We start from the raw sequence: 16,112 nt of genomic DNA, 5'->3' as shown, positions 1-16,112 counted from the left end.
GGAAGGAGTAGTAGTAGTAGTAGTAGTAGTAATGCTGTTGAGGAAACAAGGCAGGCTGGTGGATAAAGCAATGGATCTGGAGTTAGGAGGACCTTGGGTTCAAATTTGACCTCAAATACTTCCTTAGCTGTGTGACCCTAGGCAAGTCACTGATGCCTAATCTAATCCTTGCCTCTCTTTTGGCTTAGAATTGATACTTTGAAGGTTAAGGTTTTAAAAACAAATAAGTAATATTATTGCAACTAAAACACAGTAACCAGGGGGAAGGTTCTAAGAACCATNGATTGAGAGCCAGGCCTAGAGATGGGAGGTCCTGGGTTCAAATTTGGCCTCAGGCACTTCCTAACTGTGTGACCCTGGGCAAGTCACTTGACCCCCATTGCCTAGCCCTTAGAACTCTTCTGCCTTAGAACCAATACACAGTAATGATTCTAAGATGGAAGGTAAGAGTTTTAAAAAAAAGAAGGAGGAGGAGGAGGAGGAGGAGGAGGAGGAGGAGGAGGAGGAAGGAGTAGTAGTAGTAGTAGTAGTAGTAATGCTGTTGAGGAAACAAGGCAGGCTGGTGGATAAAGCAATGGATCTGGAGTTAGGAGGACCTTGGGTTCAAATTTGACCTCAAATACTTCCTTAGCTGTGTGACCCTAGGCAAGTCACTGATGCCTAATCTAATCCTTGCCTCTCTTTTGGCTTAGAATTGATACTTTGAAGGTTAAGGTTTTAAAAACAAATAAGTAATATTATTGCAACTAAAACACAGTAACCAGGGGGAAGGTTCTAAGAACCATCAATAATCTCTTTAGCTTTATAGGGTAGGCCTAATTAAAACAAAAAGCTGTTGTGTCGGAAGGGGCCACAGGCTATGTTATTGTAAGAGATATTTTAAGAAATGGAAACAGCCAGCTAACAGAAATATTAAAAATACTAACATCATTATCTCTCCCAAATTCAACATGCCACACTCACTCCTGTTATGACAACTTGCATTTTTAAAGTGCTTTCCAGTACAAAATGTATTTTTCTTGTTGTTATCTTATAAGGCAAATATTTCAAGAGATATCTTTCCCTATTTTCCATAAGAAAAAAACTGAGGTGCAGAGAGGTTCGGGTGGGTCTTTTCACTATCTTTCTTTAGATATTTTCTCCTTAGTACTCTTTCCAAAACCCCCCAGTTTTTAATTTGCCTACTCTTTGTTGGGTCAAGACATAAAATAGTGCAGACCAAGGATGAGACTGGAAAACAACCAACGTGTGTGTGTGTTTATGTAGGCAATATTGGGAGAAATAATTCTGTATAGCAGTTACAAAGTGATTGAGCCAGTGACACCCTGAGTATGTGGCCTGCTACTTGTTCTGAGTAAGAGCAGGTGATGTGTACCATGTGTAATTAAGTCTTCCTATTAAAGGCTGATTAGATAGTTAAAGTGCTTCTGAGATTCACAGAAGAGGCAGTGTGGTACAGTGTTAGAAGACACAAACTTTACACTGGGATCTCACTTCCACCAAGAACTGGCAAATTGCTCCATTGCTCTATAAGCGTCAGTGTTCTTAGCTGTAAGACAGAGGTAATACTACTTTGTTGTCTACCTAATAAGGTTTTTGGTAACTTTAGTGTTTGCATAAAATGACTCACTATTGACTTCATACTCACCTCATGAGAGGGAGCACAAGAAGGATTATCTCCATTTTATAAAAGAAGCTGATTCAGAGAAATGACTCCAAGTTAACACAATTGATACTAAATGTCAGAATGAGAACTTGGGCCTGGGACTTCTTTATGCTGTTTTTTAGGGTTTCTCAGTCTCAGTGTTCTCAATTTCATTTGGAAATGAGTGAATTGGGCAAGAGGATACAGAAACTCTCATAGGATCTAAAGATACCAACATTTCTTACCTCTGGTTATTAGAAAGGCGACAGATCATCAATTCAGACTTTTCTGATGTTCCTATTGTTACACAGAAAGTAGCTCCTTGAAACAGAAAGAAATTTGAAAGAAAATACTTGTAAGCTTATTAGCTCTTGAAGCAATTCTCATTTTTTTGTCAGGCAATTGAAAGGGGAAAAATTCCTATATCCTAGTTACTCCAGAGATATAGATATTCTATTAAGTTTTCATTTTAAAAACAGCTCTTCTACTTTACTTTGTAAGGTGACAAAGCAATGAAAAAAAAAAGTAAGATTTTAGGGAAATATTCAGTGTGTATCATGAGAAATAGTAAAAATTGTTTTTATTTTTATCTTTTGTTTTTACAATACCTACAATTCCCAATATCTTTCTCCCTTCCCACAAAGCCATTCTGTATCAATCATAGGTACATTCATTAAGCATGTGTCACAATGTAAAGATGCAAAGACAACGATAAAACAATCCTTGCTAAAGGTACATATATTCTAATAATCCTTATGACAAAGAATAATAAAAAAACAACAAACAAACCAACAGTTCAGCAAAACTAATCATGTCAACCAAGTCTTCTATAACATGTCCTGTTCCACTGCTGGTCCCCTACCTTTACAAAGAGAACAGGGAGATGGCTTCCCATATCTCTTGGTTATTATAATTTTACAACATTCAGTTGTGATCCTTCTGTTGCTGCTCTTTCCAGTTACAGTATCTCAGTCATTGTGTATATTTTCTTCCTGTTTTTTTTTGTTACCCTTTGTATCATTTCCTAAGTCTTCACATGCTTCTCTGTATTCATCATTTTTTTACAGCACCAAAATACTCCATATGCCACAATTTCTTTAATTGTTTCCCCAATCAATAGACATTCACTTTGTTCTTTGCAAATATAAAAGATGCTGTTAAAACTATTTTATTATATATAAGACACTTTTCTTTTAATCACTGAACTGCTTGGGATGAATGTCTAACAGTGGGACTTCTAAATTGCTTTTCAGAATGGCTAGACTACCCAGTTCCACCAAACATGAATTAGTGTTCCCAACTTTTCCCAAGTTGCCAACATTGACTATTCTTAGTTTCTATCATCTTTGTCCATGTGCAAGATGTGAATTGAAACTTTAGAGCTGTTTATGTTTACATTTCTCTCACTACTAGTGAATTGAAGCAGTCTATTTCCCCAATTTCCCATTTTCACAATGGACTAGAAGCAATGTTTACGTTTAGTTTAGCAATGATATGCTTTTGCAATCAATATTATCAACACTTTTTAAGTTCAAATGAAAGGAGAATAACCAATATTCAAATCATACATACTACATAAATCATAATACATTTGGTGTCCCAAAAGCCTTAGTTGAGTTGGAAACTATTAAAGTTTTAATAGCTTGCTTTATTTTTGTCCTGGACAATGTAGATCAGAAATTTCTCTCAAATAATTGTGTGTGTGTGTTTGTGTGTGTGTATTCATATACATGGAGGGTGCCACACACAATTAAGAGAACTTTCTAATTTTCACTGTTCCTGGCAAAAAGTATAGATTATGTACAAGAAGTAGTTGAATTCTCCAAATTAGATTGGTTCTAGGAGTTTAAAAAAATCTGGCAATCACAGCAACAACAATGAAAGCATCTAAAAAAAAAAAAAAAGGCAAAGGAAGCTTGGTATAGCAGAAAGACTACATAAGTCCAAAACTGCTGCTGAGGAAACAGAGAAAAGAAGATAGAAGCAGCAACTAACAAGCTGTTGTTGACATAGTGTCAGTGTAAATTGTTTTTTTTCCCCTGGTTTTGTTATTCCAAGTTTAAATGCACAATAAAGATATATTTTTAAAACCTTTGGTGAGGGCAACTAGATGGCTCAGTGGTAGAGAACCAGGCCTGGAGATGGAGGTTCTCGGTTCAAATTTGACCCCAGACACTTCCTAGCTATGTGACCCTGGGCAAGTCACTTAACTCCCCACTGCCCAGCCCTCAACACTTTTCTGCTTTGAAACTCATATTCATTGTTGGTTATAAAAGAGAAGGGAAGGGTTTTAAAAAACAAAAACCTTCAGTGGCATGCACATTACTTAGGATAAGAAGTCACTTTGATATTATTTAATTTTGTGACAGCAAAGGTCCTTCATAGGGGGTTCCTACTGATTCATTATGTCTTGTTGACCTGATGATAGGAATTTGTGCTGGTTTCCATCTTTGGGTAATCATTTGCCAATTGAGTGCTGGATTTGAACCTTACACATGTCCTATTGCTCTCTTTGGTTGTATTTTTGGCTGTATACAACAGCTATAGCTTTTAAAGCAGCACCTGAATGTCTGTGAGATGGCAGCAACTGTTGATGTAGGGATGTCAAGTAATTTGAGAATTATTCAAGCACATAAGGAAACAGGATTGGCTGCCAAAGATCTTTTCTTTATGCAAGTCTCTGGAAAAATGTAGATTCATTCAATTTTCTATAGGTTTTTCTTACAACATAAAACATTCTAAGAGACCCAGGATGACTAAAGTAGATAAGCTTTAGGGAGCAACATGTGGCACAGAGACAGTCACAAAGCTACTCTCAAAGGTTACATTTGAAACCAGATCTTCTGACCCTAGAATTCTACCTATTATGCCATGCTTGCCTGTGGCAATAAACAAAATTCATCACATGTCTTTTTTTTTTTTTTTAAACCCTGATCTTCTGTCTTAGAGTTAATACTGTATATTGGCTCCAAGGCAGAAGAGTGGTAAGAGCTAGGCAATCGGGGTTAAGTGACTTGTCCAGGGTCACACAGCTGAGAAGTGTCTTCTGAGTCAGATTTGAACCTAGGACCTCCTGTCTCTAGGCCTGGCTCTCAATTCACTGAGCTACCCAGCTGCACCCAATCACACCTCCTTTTGACCTAGTGATCTTCCTACTTGGAACTATATATTGAGAAAGGCCCATTTTTCCTCTTATTGATAGAACAGAGACTGAATATATTTTTACTAGTCATATTAAGTAAATTTTAAAAAAAATCAAAATGTGAAGAGTTCAGATTTTATGGCTTTATCTGGGGTTCCAAGTAGATAAATATTTATTTATCTATGACAAATGCTAAGTCTGTAACAAAACAAAAGAAAATTTATTTTAAAAAGTAAAAAGCCTTGGGCCAGAAATAAGGAAAACTCAGTTTTAGTCCCAACTTGGCAACTACATGCCATTAGGCAAGTTACTAACACTCTTAGCTTTCCTATCTGTAAATACTTTGGCCAGATGACTTTGAAGGCCTCTTAAATCTCTGATATCCTACCACAGCTAATACTCTGTTGTCAGTTGGCCTATGAGGAAAAGAGCTTTCTTATATTTTTTACCTGGCCAGCACTGCCTCTGGAAAATTAAAGCCTTTTATACAAAAAGCAGCAAAACAAAACAAATCAGGAGATCAAAAAGATTTTAAAAAATAAAAGGAGAGAAAATGCAAGAGGAAGACACGAGAAGAGTCCCAGTGGGGCAGGGAAAGAACATTGGTTCTCGAGTCAGAAGAGTTCAGTTTAAGCCCCACCTGAGATACTCCTTGTATGACCTTGGTAAGAAATGATACCTCTCTGGGCTTCAGTTTCCTCATATGTAAAATAAGGGTGTTGGACCAGATGGTCCCTTCCAGTTCTAGAGCTGTCATCCTATGACAAATGGTGCAGGTGCCAAGGCAGTGGAGATTAGAATCTGCCGAAACAACAGATACAGATCAAAGGAAAAAGCCAGTTGGAGGAGCCAGAAATGGTCACCCAAAGTAGCTTGAAGGAACAATTAGTTCTTCATTACCATTAGTATGTGTGGGGGGTATGTATATACGTGCACTGGTAGTCCCTAAATATTCCATAACTGAAGGACATTTTCTATTTTATTAAATGACCATATTTTCCCCTGAAAGACTACAGTTAGTTTTTCTGGGTAGTTGATTCTTTTAAGTTCCTTTGCTTCCAAATATCATCTTCCAGTCCTTCAATGTGTAGGCTGCCAGATCCAATGTGATCCTGACTTGGGCCCCATGATATCTGAATTGTTTCTTTCCAGCTGCTTGTAGTATTTTCTCCTTGGCCTGGGAGCTCTTGAATTTGGCTATAACCTTGCAAGAGATAATCTGTGTATTCTTTCAATCTCCATTCTACCCCCTTGTTCAAGAATATCAGGGCAATTTTCTTGGATAATTTCCTGTAGTGGGATGTCTAGGCTTTTTTGGTCATGACTCTCGGATAGCCCAATAATTCTTAAGTTGTCACTCTTGGACCTATTTTCCAGGTTAGTTGTTTTTTCAATGAGGTATTTAATATTTTCTTCTATTTTTTTCTTCTTTTGATTTTGTTGTATTGTTTCTTAATATCCTGTGAAGTCATTACACAGTATTGACTCCAAGACAGAAGAAGAGTGGTAAGGGCTAGGCAATGGGGGTCAAGTGACCTGCCCTGGGTCACACAGCTGGGAAGTATCTGAGGCCAGATTTGAACCTAGGACCTCCCGTCTCTAGGCATGGCTCTCAATCCACTAAGCTACCCAGCTGCCCCTTCTTCCATGACTTCTTAATCCTCCTTGGTCCAGTCTTCTTTTCAAGTCAGTCTTTTCATCCTTTGACTTTTTTGTTTCATTTTGAATTGGTCAGTTCTGGCTTTTAAAACACTATTTTCTTGTTTTAATTCATGTGCCTCTGTTTCCAGATGACCTATTTTGCTTTTTAAGCTGTTGTTTTCCTTTCCTCATTTTTCTTCAAACTGTCTTTATTTGATTTTTGAATTCCTTTTTGAGCTCTTCCAGAGCCTGAGTCCAATTCCCTGGATTTTTTGAGGTTTTGCTTGAAGTTCCTTGGATTGTTTGTTAGTTCTGTTCTTTGGTCTTTATCCCTGTAGAAGCTTTCGATTGTTGCCCTTTTTTAAAATTTTAACTCATTTTCCCTCCCCAGTGGGCTGTAAACTACTTTAGCTGGTCTCCTGGAACAGAGTGTTTGAGCTGTTCTGCCCTGGAGGGACTAATCTTCAGTCTTCTGTCTCCTGCTGGGATAGTGGATTAGACTCTTTGAGCTGGCCTGCCATGTTAATCTGCTTGTTTTCAGCAGGAGAGTCCTGTGGCTGTCTTGTTGTTGGGTTTAGATTTGTGTCTTTTTTTGAAGAACTTTTTAAAGATCAGTATGGAAAGATAGTCAGAAAGGTTTCAGCTTTTGCTGTTCCTAAGCCACCATCTTGACTCCACCCCCACTCCCTACCCCCATGACCAAAGGAATGAATTATTATAGGTTCCCTCCAAACACTGGTGTAAAACTCAAATAGAAAACAGGTCATTAAACTATACATAACCCCTATGCATTCATATTGCCTTAGAAAATCACCTATTAACAAATTTTCATTCATTTTGTTAAATATTTCCTATTACATTTTAATCTGGTTTGGGCCATACTAGGGAGTGTTATGGGCTGCTTGTTTGATATCTCTGACCTGGGACACTGATTTCCAAACTTTTTTTTGATCATGTAGCCCCGTCTGTAAAAAAAATTGGGGGGCATACCTCCCCATGCATATATTTACTTATTTATATATACACACACACACACACACATATACATACATATGCTACTCTACTAACAATTGTGGACATATCAAAGCTTAGACACTTTTCAAGGATAACAATGAAATTTTATTCTAGCATCAATAGGAACTACTTGAGTTTACTTTGGGAGTGGCACATTCGGATCATGGCTTTAGAAAAATCCCTTTAGCAGATGGATGGAAAATGGATTAAAGCAGGGATATGGACTTGAACTAGAGGGCAAGCATACGTAATTAAGATGTTCTAAAGAAATCACCTTATGCGGCACCTGACTACAGATGTGGGAAGAGGAAGAATGAAGAGCTGAAGATGACACAGATGTGAACTGACCTGAATAACAAGAAGGTTGGAGGTACACTCACTAGAAATAGGAAAGTCTGGAAGAGAAACACGTTTAGGAGAAAATGGATCTACAATGCAGATAATAACTCACTGATACCTGCTCATTCTGTGAGACTTGCTGTCCCATTCAAAATGAGGGGAGAAGTTGGAGCCCTTAGTGCCCCCGAGTCCAAGTTTCAAGGGGGATTTGCTATAGCCAAAGGTGATTCTATGAGGGGGGAGGGAGGCTTGCATATCTAAGAAAAGAACTATTTGGAACAGGTAACATCATGATAGGATCATGTTTTAATCCCCTCCAGGTACAAAAGCAATAAAATGAAACAATTTTAAAGACAAGTCTTTTTGAAGAGGGAATTTTTGCTTTTTAACAAAGCAAAAATATGGGGGAAAAAATGTGAGAGAAGGAAGTATAAGAAAGAGAATATATAAAACATGTAGGCACTAACTAATAAGACTAAGGATTCAAGCCATTCAGACCAGCCACCCAGATAAGGCTTACCATTCATGAGCACTTTGAGTTGCTTGTCATAAAACTCCATTTCTTTCTGAGACACGAGCACACACTCTGCACACTGTCGTACAGGGTCCACAAAGCACATCCGAGGCAAGGGGACTTTCTTGCTGCAGCATTTATCACAGAAGCACTTCCCACAGCGGCGACAATGGTGCTGAGCAAAGAACCAAAGAACTTGGTCATTGGCAAGGAATATTTAAGGGGTGGGGTGGGTCAAAGCATGGAAATATGGGAGAAATGGAGAGAAAAAGGTGGCAAAAGTTAAATCATTAAGGACCAAATGTTGGAAGTACCATCAATGCCTATCTGCTTGTTATCAGCTATCCAAATGACTATATAAAAATAGAAGCTAGCTCTTAAAAATCAAGCTTGGGATAAAGGAAGCTAGCCAGGCAGTCATGAAAATTAAAATTAATGAGTGCCCCAAACCAATTATCTTAGGCAATTAAGTCATTCTAAGTCCTTGCTTTGTCCTGGCTTTTCTGCTCACTACCATTATGGCCTCTGACAAGTCATTTCCCTCAAATGGGCCTTTGATTACTCAGCTATAGAATGAATAATAAATGAGCTGGATTAAATAGATGATAACTAAGTTCCCTTCTTGCTCCAAAGTTCTACAAAAACTCCTAAAAATGTAGTATGTTCTCCTATGTGTAGTAGGCAGCATCCAGAGTAGATGGCTTTCACAATTTCAATCACAAAACCTCAGAGATGACGGAACCTAAAAAGCTAAGCCCATCTTCTGACCTGTCTGGAAGTATAATACCTCTGACAAGTCGTTATTTTCCCTCTGTTCAAAACACTTCTAGTGATAAGGGAATTCGGTATTTCATGAAAGAGACTTTTTCATCATTAAATAGTTCTAAAGATTCTTCCTTGTATTGAATCAATGTCTGCCTCCCTGTAATTCTTCTCCATTAGTCCAAATCCTATCCCTCTGCCTCCTGGCCCTTCATGGCTGCAGAGATGACCCAGATGAATACCTTTCACTATTATTTTGAATATAACATGATTTCAAGCACTTTCATTTTACAGTCAACAAAACTGAGAATCAAAGAAGAAAAGACTTGGGACTCTTAAGATCCTTAAGTAAGGAGCAAGCCAATATTCAAATCCATATCCTCTGCCTCAAAACATGTAGCCCTTTGCTCAATACCTTCTTGAAGTTCAGGGTTTAGATAAACTGTGCAGAATCCAACAAAGAAGAAATAAGTGGTAATATTGTTTTAAAAAGAACAGCATTTCATGCTTACTCCCAGAGATAAATAAAAATGAAATTTAAAATCTAAGACCAGGAGCCCCTTGAAACAGCAACTCTTTTCTTTGTATCTTCAGCACTTAGCACAGTGCTTCACACATAAGAGGCATCTATTGACTGAATGACAAATAAGATATCTTCCTTACATACAGGGGGGCTAGCACTAGTTAATTCTATAATAATTACTTTTTACTCTAAGGATCCAGAATTGACTCTTGTAATCCTGAATAGCTGAACTGTGAGCTAACTCTGCAAGACATATTCTTTTTTTTTTTTTTTTTTTTTTTTTAAATTTTAAACCCTTAACTCCTGTGTATTGACTTATAGGTGGAAGAGTGGTAAGGGTAGGCAATGGGGGTCAAGTGACTTGCCCAGGGTCACACAGCTGGGAAGTGTCTGAGGCCAGATTTGAACCTAGGACCTCCCATCTCTAGGCCTGGCTCTCAATCCACTGAGCTACCCAGCTGCCCCCGATGCAAGACATATTCTTGATTTACCTACTACATTATTTGGCCCAAAGGCTGATTCACTAAAGAATTTTAAGGGCAAGTCAAACAATCCTCCACTAAAAATACATCACTCCCTCAGAGTTCCCTCTCCCTGATAGTTTCCTAATACTACCTTACCTTTCTGGTTATGAAGTCAAACTTGATGTCACACTGCATACATCTTGGACACTAAGAGAGAAGAAGACCAGGCATTAAAAAATATATTGTAGGACTGATCCCAGAGTGTTATACTCACTACTACAGTGAGGGCAGTGAGAAGGAAAACTAGTTCAAAAGAACAAGCTTTTCCTCTGAGTTTGATCTCAGCTAAATGACCTCAGCAAAAAGGTTCCCTCCAGTGACAATCCCTGCTGCTCAAAGCAAGCTTAGGACACAGTATGATTAATGAGTTATGCTCCTATAACAATGACTCATTGTATGCTTGACTTGAACAAATTATTTACAATAAGAAGTCTTAAATCCATAAACCAAAAAAGGCATTAAAAAGGCTTAGGAAGGACAGCTATATGGCTCAGCAGATACAGTGCTATATAGGAAAACCTGAGTTCAAATCTAGCCTCAGATACTTCCTAATTGTGGGACCATGGACAAATCACTCAACCTCTGATTGCCTGACAAAAAAGGCTCCATTGGACCCAGTGGAGAAGGACATGGCAAACCACTCCATTATCCTGGCCATGAAAACTCCATGGATAGTTACAGTCCATGAGGTCACGAAGAATTGTATAAATGGACTTCTGTTTAAGATGGCAGCAGAGTAAGGAGCAGCTGCTCGATCTCTCCTGACCGAAGCATACAGGACCCCTCAAGGGAAAATAAAAACGAGTCCAGAAGAACGAAGGAACCCCACAACAGGGCGCAGGATTGAAGGTACGCAGAATCGGGGCATTTCCACGCTATAAAGGGGTGAAACAGCTCTCACTAAAACGCGAGAGGAAGAAGCCCCTCCCCCACCCCCCACACCGCACACCTCGCACAAGGCCAATGCACAAGTGTGAAAACAGGACTGGGGCAACCAGATAATCACTGGCAGCCCCGGGGCTTGTACCTGTGTGCTGCAAGAGAGGGACCCCAGGTGGCTGGGGGCGTGCACGGACTTTCCCCGAGCATCCACGAGCATCCACGTGGGTGAAGGCACCACCTCCACGGGACAAAGGCCCCTAAAAGATGGCCTTTCCCAAGCACTGAAGGCATCGCCTCAGGTGCGAATAAAGATCTCCAGCCCACAGACTTTCGGAGGAATCTCGGGCAGAGGGGCAGACCGGGAACTACCAGGAGGCCTGACCCCGAGGACAAGGAGACCGGAGGCCCCCCCCCCTGTCTCTTATACACATTTTTTTTTTTTTTTTGTGCAAAGACAAAGCTGAAAAGGGGCGGGGCTAACAATGGCCAGCAATAAGGAAGTCCAGAAGAAAAAGACTATCAAGAGAAACTATGGAACACTAGACAACTTCTACACAGAGAAAATCCAGACAACAGAGGAGGGAAAACAAAAATCCAAACCTCCCCCAAAAAATGAAAGCTGGTCACAAGCTATGGAAGAGTTTAAAAATGAAATGCTGAGGAAGATGGAAGAAATCTGGCAAGAAAATAACAGTTTAAAAGGCAGAATTTCACGATTGGAAAGTGAGACAAGTCAACTGACGACCAAAAATGACCAGATTGAAAAGGAAACAAATTATAGCCGAAAACCAAAACATTAAAGCCGAAAACCAAAACATTAAAGCCGAAAACCAGTCCTTAAAGGCTAGAATCGAACATTTAGAAACCAATGATCTCTCAAGACAACAAGAACAAATAAAACAAAGTCAAAAGACTGATAAAATAGAAGGAAACATGAAATATCTCAACGAGAGAGTGACAGACCAAGAAAACCGGTCTAGAAGAGACAACTTGAGAATCATTGGCCTTCCAGAAAAGGTAGAAATTAATAGAAACTTGGACTCCATACTTAAAGAAATTATTCAGCAAAATTGCCCTGAAGTTCTACAACAAGAGGGCAATATAGACATTGAAAGGATCCATAGATCACCCTCTACACTGGACCCAGAAAAGTCAACACCCAGAAATATAATAGCGAAATTGAAGAGCTTTCAAGTTAAAGAAAAAATCTTACAAGAAGCCAGAAAGAGACAATTCAAATATCAAGGAGCACCAATAAGGATCACACAGGATCTGGCAGCCTCAACGCTAAAAGACCGCAAGGCTTGGAATACAATATTCAGAAAGGCAAGAGAGCTGGGCCTGCAACCACGAATCAACTACCCAGCGAAACTAACCATATACTTTCAGGGGAAAGTATGGGCATTCAACGAAATTAAAGAATTCCAAGTGTTTGCACAAAAGAGACCAGGACTAAATGGAAAGTTTGACACTCAACCACAAATATCAAGAGAAAGATGAAAAGGTAAATAAGAAACAGAGGGAAAAGAAAGAAAACTCATAGTCTTTTAAGCTTGACTCTTTAAGGGCATAAATAAGATCTAATTATCTGTATTACTAGGTGGAGAAATGCTATGTATAATTCTCTGTAGTGAACTCTATACACTATTATAATATTCACTATTATAGCAACCAGAAGAATAATTCATAGGGAGAGGACAGGATACTAAATGGTCTAAGAAGACATGGGGGGTGGGAAAGAGGGGGGGGGGAATAGTAGAGGACACCAAGAAAAATCCGAGTAAATAAGAAAAATAAGATATTCTATTACACACAAAGAGGGCATGGGGAGGGGAGGGGATAAATAATACTATAAGAAGGAGAGGAAGAGAGCATAATCAAACCTTACTCTCAGTGTAATCAACCCGGAGAAGGAAGAGTAGCTTTATTATCCATCCGGATAAAAAACTCTATCTAACCCTACTGAGAAAGTCAGAAGGGATAAACCAAAGGGAGTAGGGGAGTGGGGAGGGCAAAAAAGGGAGGGGAGAAGAAGGGGGAGGGAATTCATTTGGTCTTTAAAAAACAAAAAGAGGGGAACAACAAGGGAGGGGGCAGAAAGGGAAGTCAATCAAGGGAGGGGATAAGGGATAACAGCTCAAAGCAAACCACTGGTGTAAAAGAAAACAGTGTAATAAGAAGGAGTGGGTCTAGGGGAGGATACAAAAATGTGAGTGAATACACAACTAACAATTGTAACTCTGAATGTGAACGGGATGAACTCGCTCATAAAACGGAAGCAAATAGCAGAGTGGATCAGAAACCAAAATCCTACCATAGGTTGTCTACAAGAAACACATATGAGGCGGGTAGACACACACAAGTTCAAGGTTAAGGGTATGAGCAAAATCTTTTGGGCATCAAATGAGAAAAAAGAAGGCAGGAGTGGCTATCATGATCTCTGACAAAGCCAAAGTAAAAATAGACATGATTAAAAAAGACAGGGAAGGTCATTACATCCTGATTAAAGGCAGTATAAACAATGAGGAAATAACACTGCTCAATATATATGCACCAAGTGGTATAGCATCCAAATTCATAAAGGAAAAACTGGCAGAGCTCAAGAAGGAAATAGATAGTAAAACCATAATAGTGGGAGATCTAAATATTCCTCTTTCAGATCTAGATAAATCAAACCAAAAAATAAATAAGAAAGAGGTAAGAGAGATGAATGAAGTCCTAGAAAAATTAGATTTAATTGATATGTGGAGAAAAATAAATAGGGACAAAAAGGAATACACCTTCTTTTCAGCTGCACATGGTACATTTACAAAGATTGACCATGTAATATGGCATAGAATCATGGCAAACAAATGCAAAAGAGCAGATATAATAAATGTAACCTTCTCAGATCATAATGCGATAAAAATAATAATCAGTAAGGGCACCTGGACAGGCAAATCAAAAACCACTTGGAAATTAAACAATATGATTCTCCAAAACCAAATTGTCAAAGAAGAAATCATAGAAACAATCAACAATTTCATTGAAGAGAATGACAATGATGAGACATCCTACCAAACTCTGTGGGATGCAGCCAAGGCAGTACTCAGGGGGAAATTTATATCCTTGAGTGCATATATTAACAAATTAAGGAGGGCAGAGATTAATGAATTGGGCATGCAACTCAAAAAATTAGAAAGTGAGCAAATTAAAAATCCCCAGATGAAAACTAAATTAGAAATACTAAAAATTAAGGGAGAAATTAATAAAATCGAAAGTAAAAGAACTATTGAATTAATAAATAAGACTAGAAGCTGGTATTTTGAAAAAACAGATAAAATAGATAAAGTACTAGTCAATCTAATAATAAAAAGGAAAGAAGAAAACCAAATTGACAGTATTAGAGATGAAAAGGGAGACCTCACCTATAATGAAGGGGAAATTAAGGCAATCATTAAGAACTATTTTGCCCAATTATGTGGCAACAAATATAACAATTTAGGAGATATGGATGAATATTTACAAAAATATAAATTGCCTATAAACAGCAGAAGAAATAGAATACCTAAATAATCCCATATCAGAAATAGAAATTGAACAAGCCATTAAAGAACTCCCTAAGAAAAAATCACCAGGACCTGATGGATTCACAAGTGAATTCTATCAGACATTCAAAAAGCAACTAATCCCAATACTATACAAATTATTTGATATGATAAGCAAAGAAGGAGTCCTAACAAATTCATTTTATGACACAAATATGGTACTGATTCCAAAGCCAGGTAGACCAAAAACAGAGAAAGAAAACTATAGACCAATCTCCCTAATGAACATAGATGCAAAAATCCTAAATAGAATATTAGCAAAGAGACTCCAGCAAGTAATTAAGAAGGTCATACACCATGATCAGGTGGGATTTATACCAGGAATGCAAGGTTGGTTCAACATTAGGAAAACCATCCACATAATTGACCATATCAACAGTCTAACAAACAAAAATCACATGATTATCTTAATAGATGCTGAAAAAGCCTTTGACAAAATACAGCATCCATTCCTATTGAAAACATTGAAAAGTATAGGAATAGAAGGACCCTTCCTAAAAATAATAAACAATATATACCTAAAACCATCAACAAGCATTATATGCAATAGGGATAAATTAGAAGCCTTCCCAATAAGATCAGGAGTGAAACAAGGATGCCCATTATCACCTCTATTATTCAACATAGTACACTAGCAATAGCAATTAGAGAAGAAAAAGAAATTGAAGGTATCGAAATAGGCAAAAACTAAGCTATCACTCTTTGCAGATGATATGATGGTATACTTAAAAAATCCTAGAGAATCAACTAAGAGGCTGGTAGAAATAATCAACAACTTTAGCAAAGTGGCAGGATACAAAATAAATGCACATAAATCATCAGCATTTCTATACATTTCAAACACATTAGAACAGCAAGAGGTAGAAAGAGAAACACCATTTAAAATCACCCTATACAATATAAAATACTTGGGAATCAATCTAACAAAACAAACACAGCTATTATACGAAAACAACTACAAAACACTTTCCAAACAAATAAAACTGGACCTCAACAATTGGAAAGCCATTAACTGTTCATGGGTAGGATGAGGTAACATAATAAAAATGAACATCCTACCCAAATTAATTTACCTATTTAGCGCCATACCTATCAAATTACCAAAAAACTTCTTTACTGAATTAGGAAAAACTATAACAAATTTCATCTGGAATAACAAAAGATCAAGAATATCAAAGGAAATAATGAAAAAAAAAATGTGAAGGAAGGGGGCCTTGCAGTACCAGGTATCAAACTATACTATAAAGCAGCAGTCATTAAATCAATATGGTACTGGCTAAGAGATAGAGGGGAGGATCAGTGGCATAGACTCGGGGTTAATGATGTCAGCAAGACAGTGTATGATAAACCCAAAGAGCCCAACTTTTGGGACATGAATCCACTATTTGACAAAAACTGCTGGGAAATTTGGAAAACAATATGGGAGAGATTAGGTCTAGATCAACATCTCACACCCTACACCAAGATAAATTCAGAATGGGTGAATGACTTGAATATAAAGAGGGAAACTATAAACAAGTTAAGTGAACACAGAATAGT

At 38.0% G+C, this 16,112-nt stretch overlaps 1 protein-coding gene across 3 annotated transcripts in view; it reads right to left on the bottom strand.

Annotated features, from left to right (window-relative positions):
- The window catches only part of ZFYVE21 (zinc finger FYVE-type containing 21), a 35,659-nt gene that overhangs the window by 7,557 nt on the left and 11,990 nt on the right, over positions 1 to 16,112 (bottom strand). For 2 of the 3 annotated variants that reach the window (XM_044664641.1, XM_044664643.1), the window contains exons 2-4: positions 10,201 to 10,251; positions 8,302 to 8,470; positions 1,891 to 1,966 (exon numbers count right to left, since the gene is read on the bottom strand). In XM_044664641.1, the coding sequence (XP_044520576.1) occupies positions 1,891 to 1,966; positions 8,302 to 8,470; positions 10,201 to 10,251 (296 nt within the window). The remainder of the gene's footprint in view (positions 1 to 1,890; positions 1,967 to 8,301; positions 8,471 to 10,200; positions 10,252 to 16,112) is intronic. The other variant, XM_044664642.1, reaches the window with a different exon arrangement.

Source organism: Gracilinanus agilis, chromosome 2 (assembly GCF_016433145.1).
Source record: "Gracilinanus agilis isolate LMUSP501 chromosome 2, AgileGrace, whole genome shotgun sequence".
Classification (NCBI taxonomy): Eukaryota; Metazoa; Chordata; class Mammalia; order Didelphimorphia; family Didelphidae; genus Gracilinanus; species Gracilinanus agilis.
The sequence above is the reverse complement of the archived record's forward strand: the minus strand, read 5'-3'. Positions and strand labels throughout refer to the sequence as shown.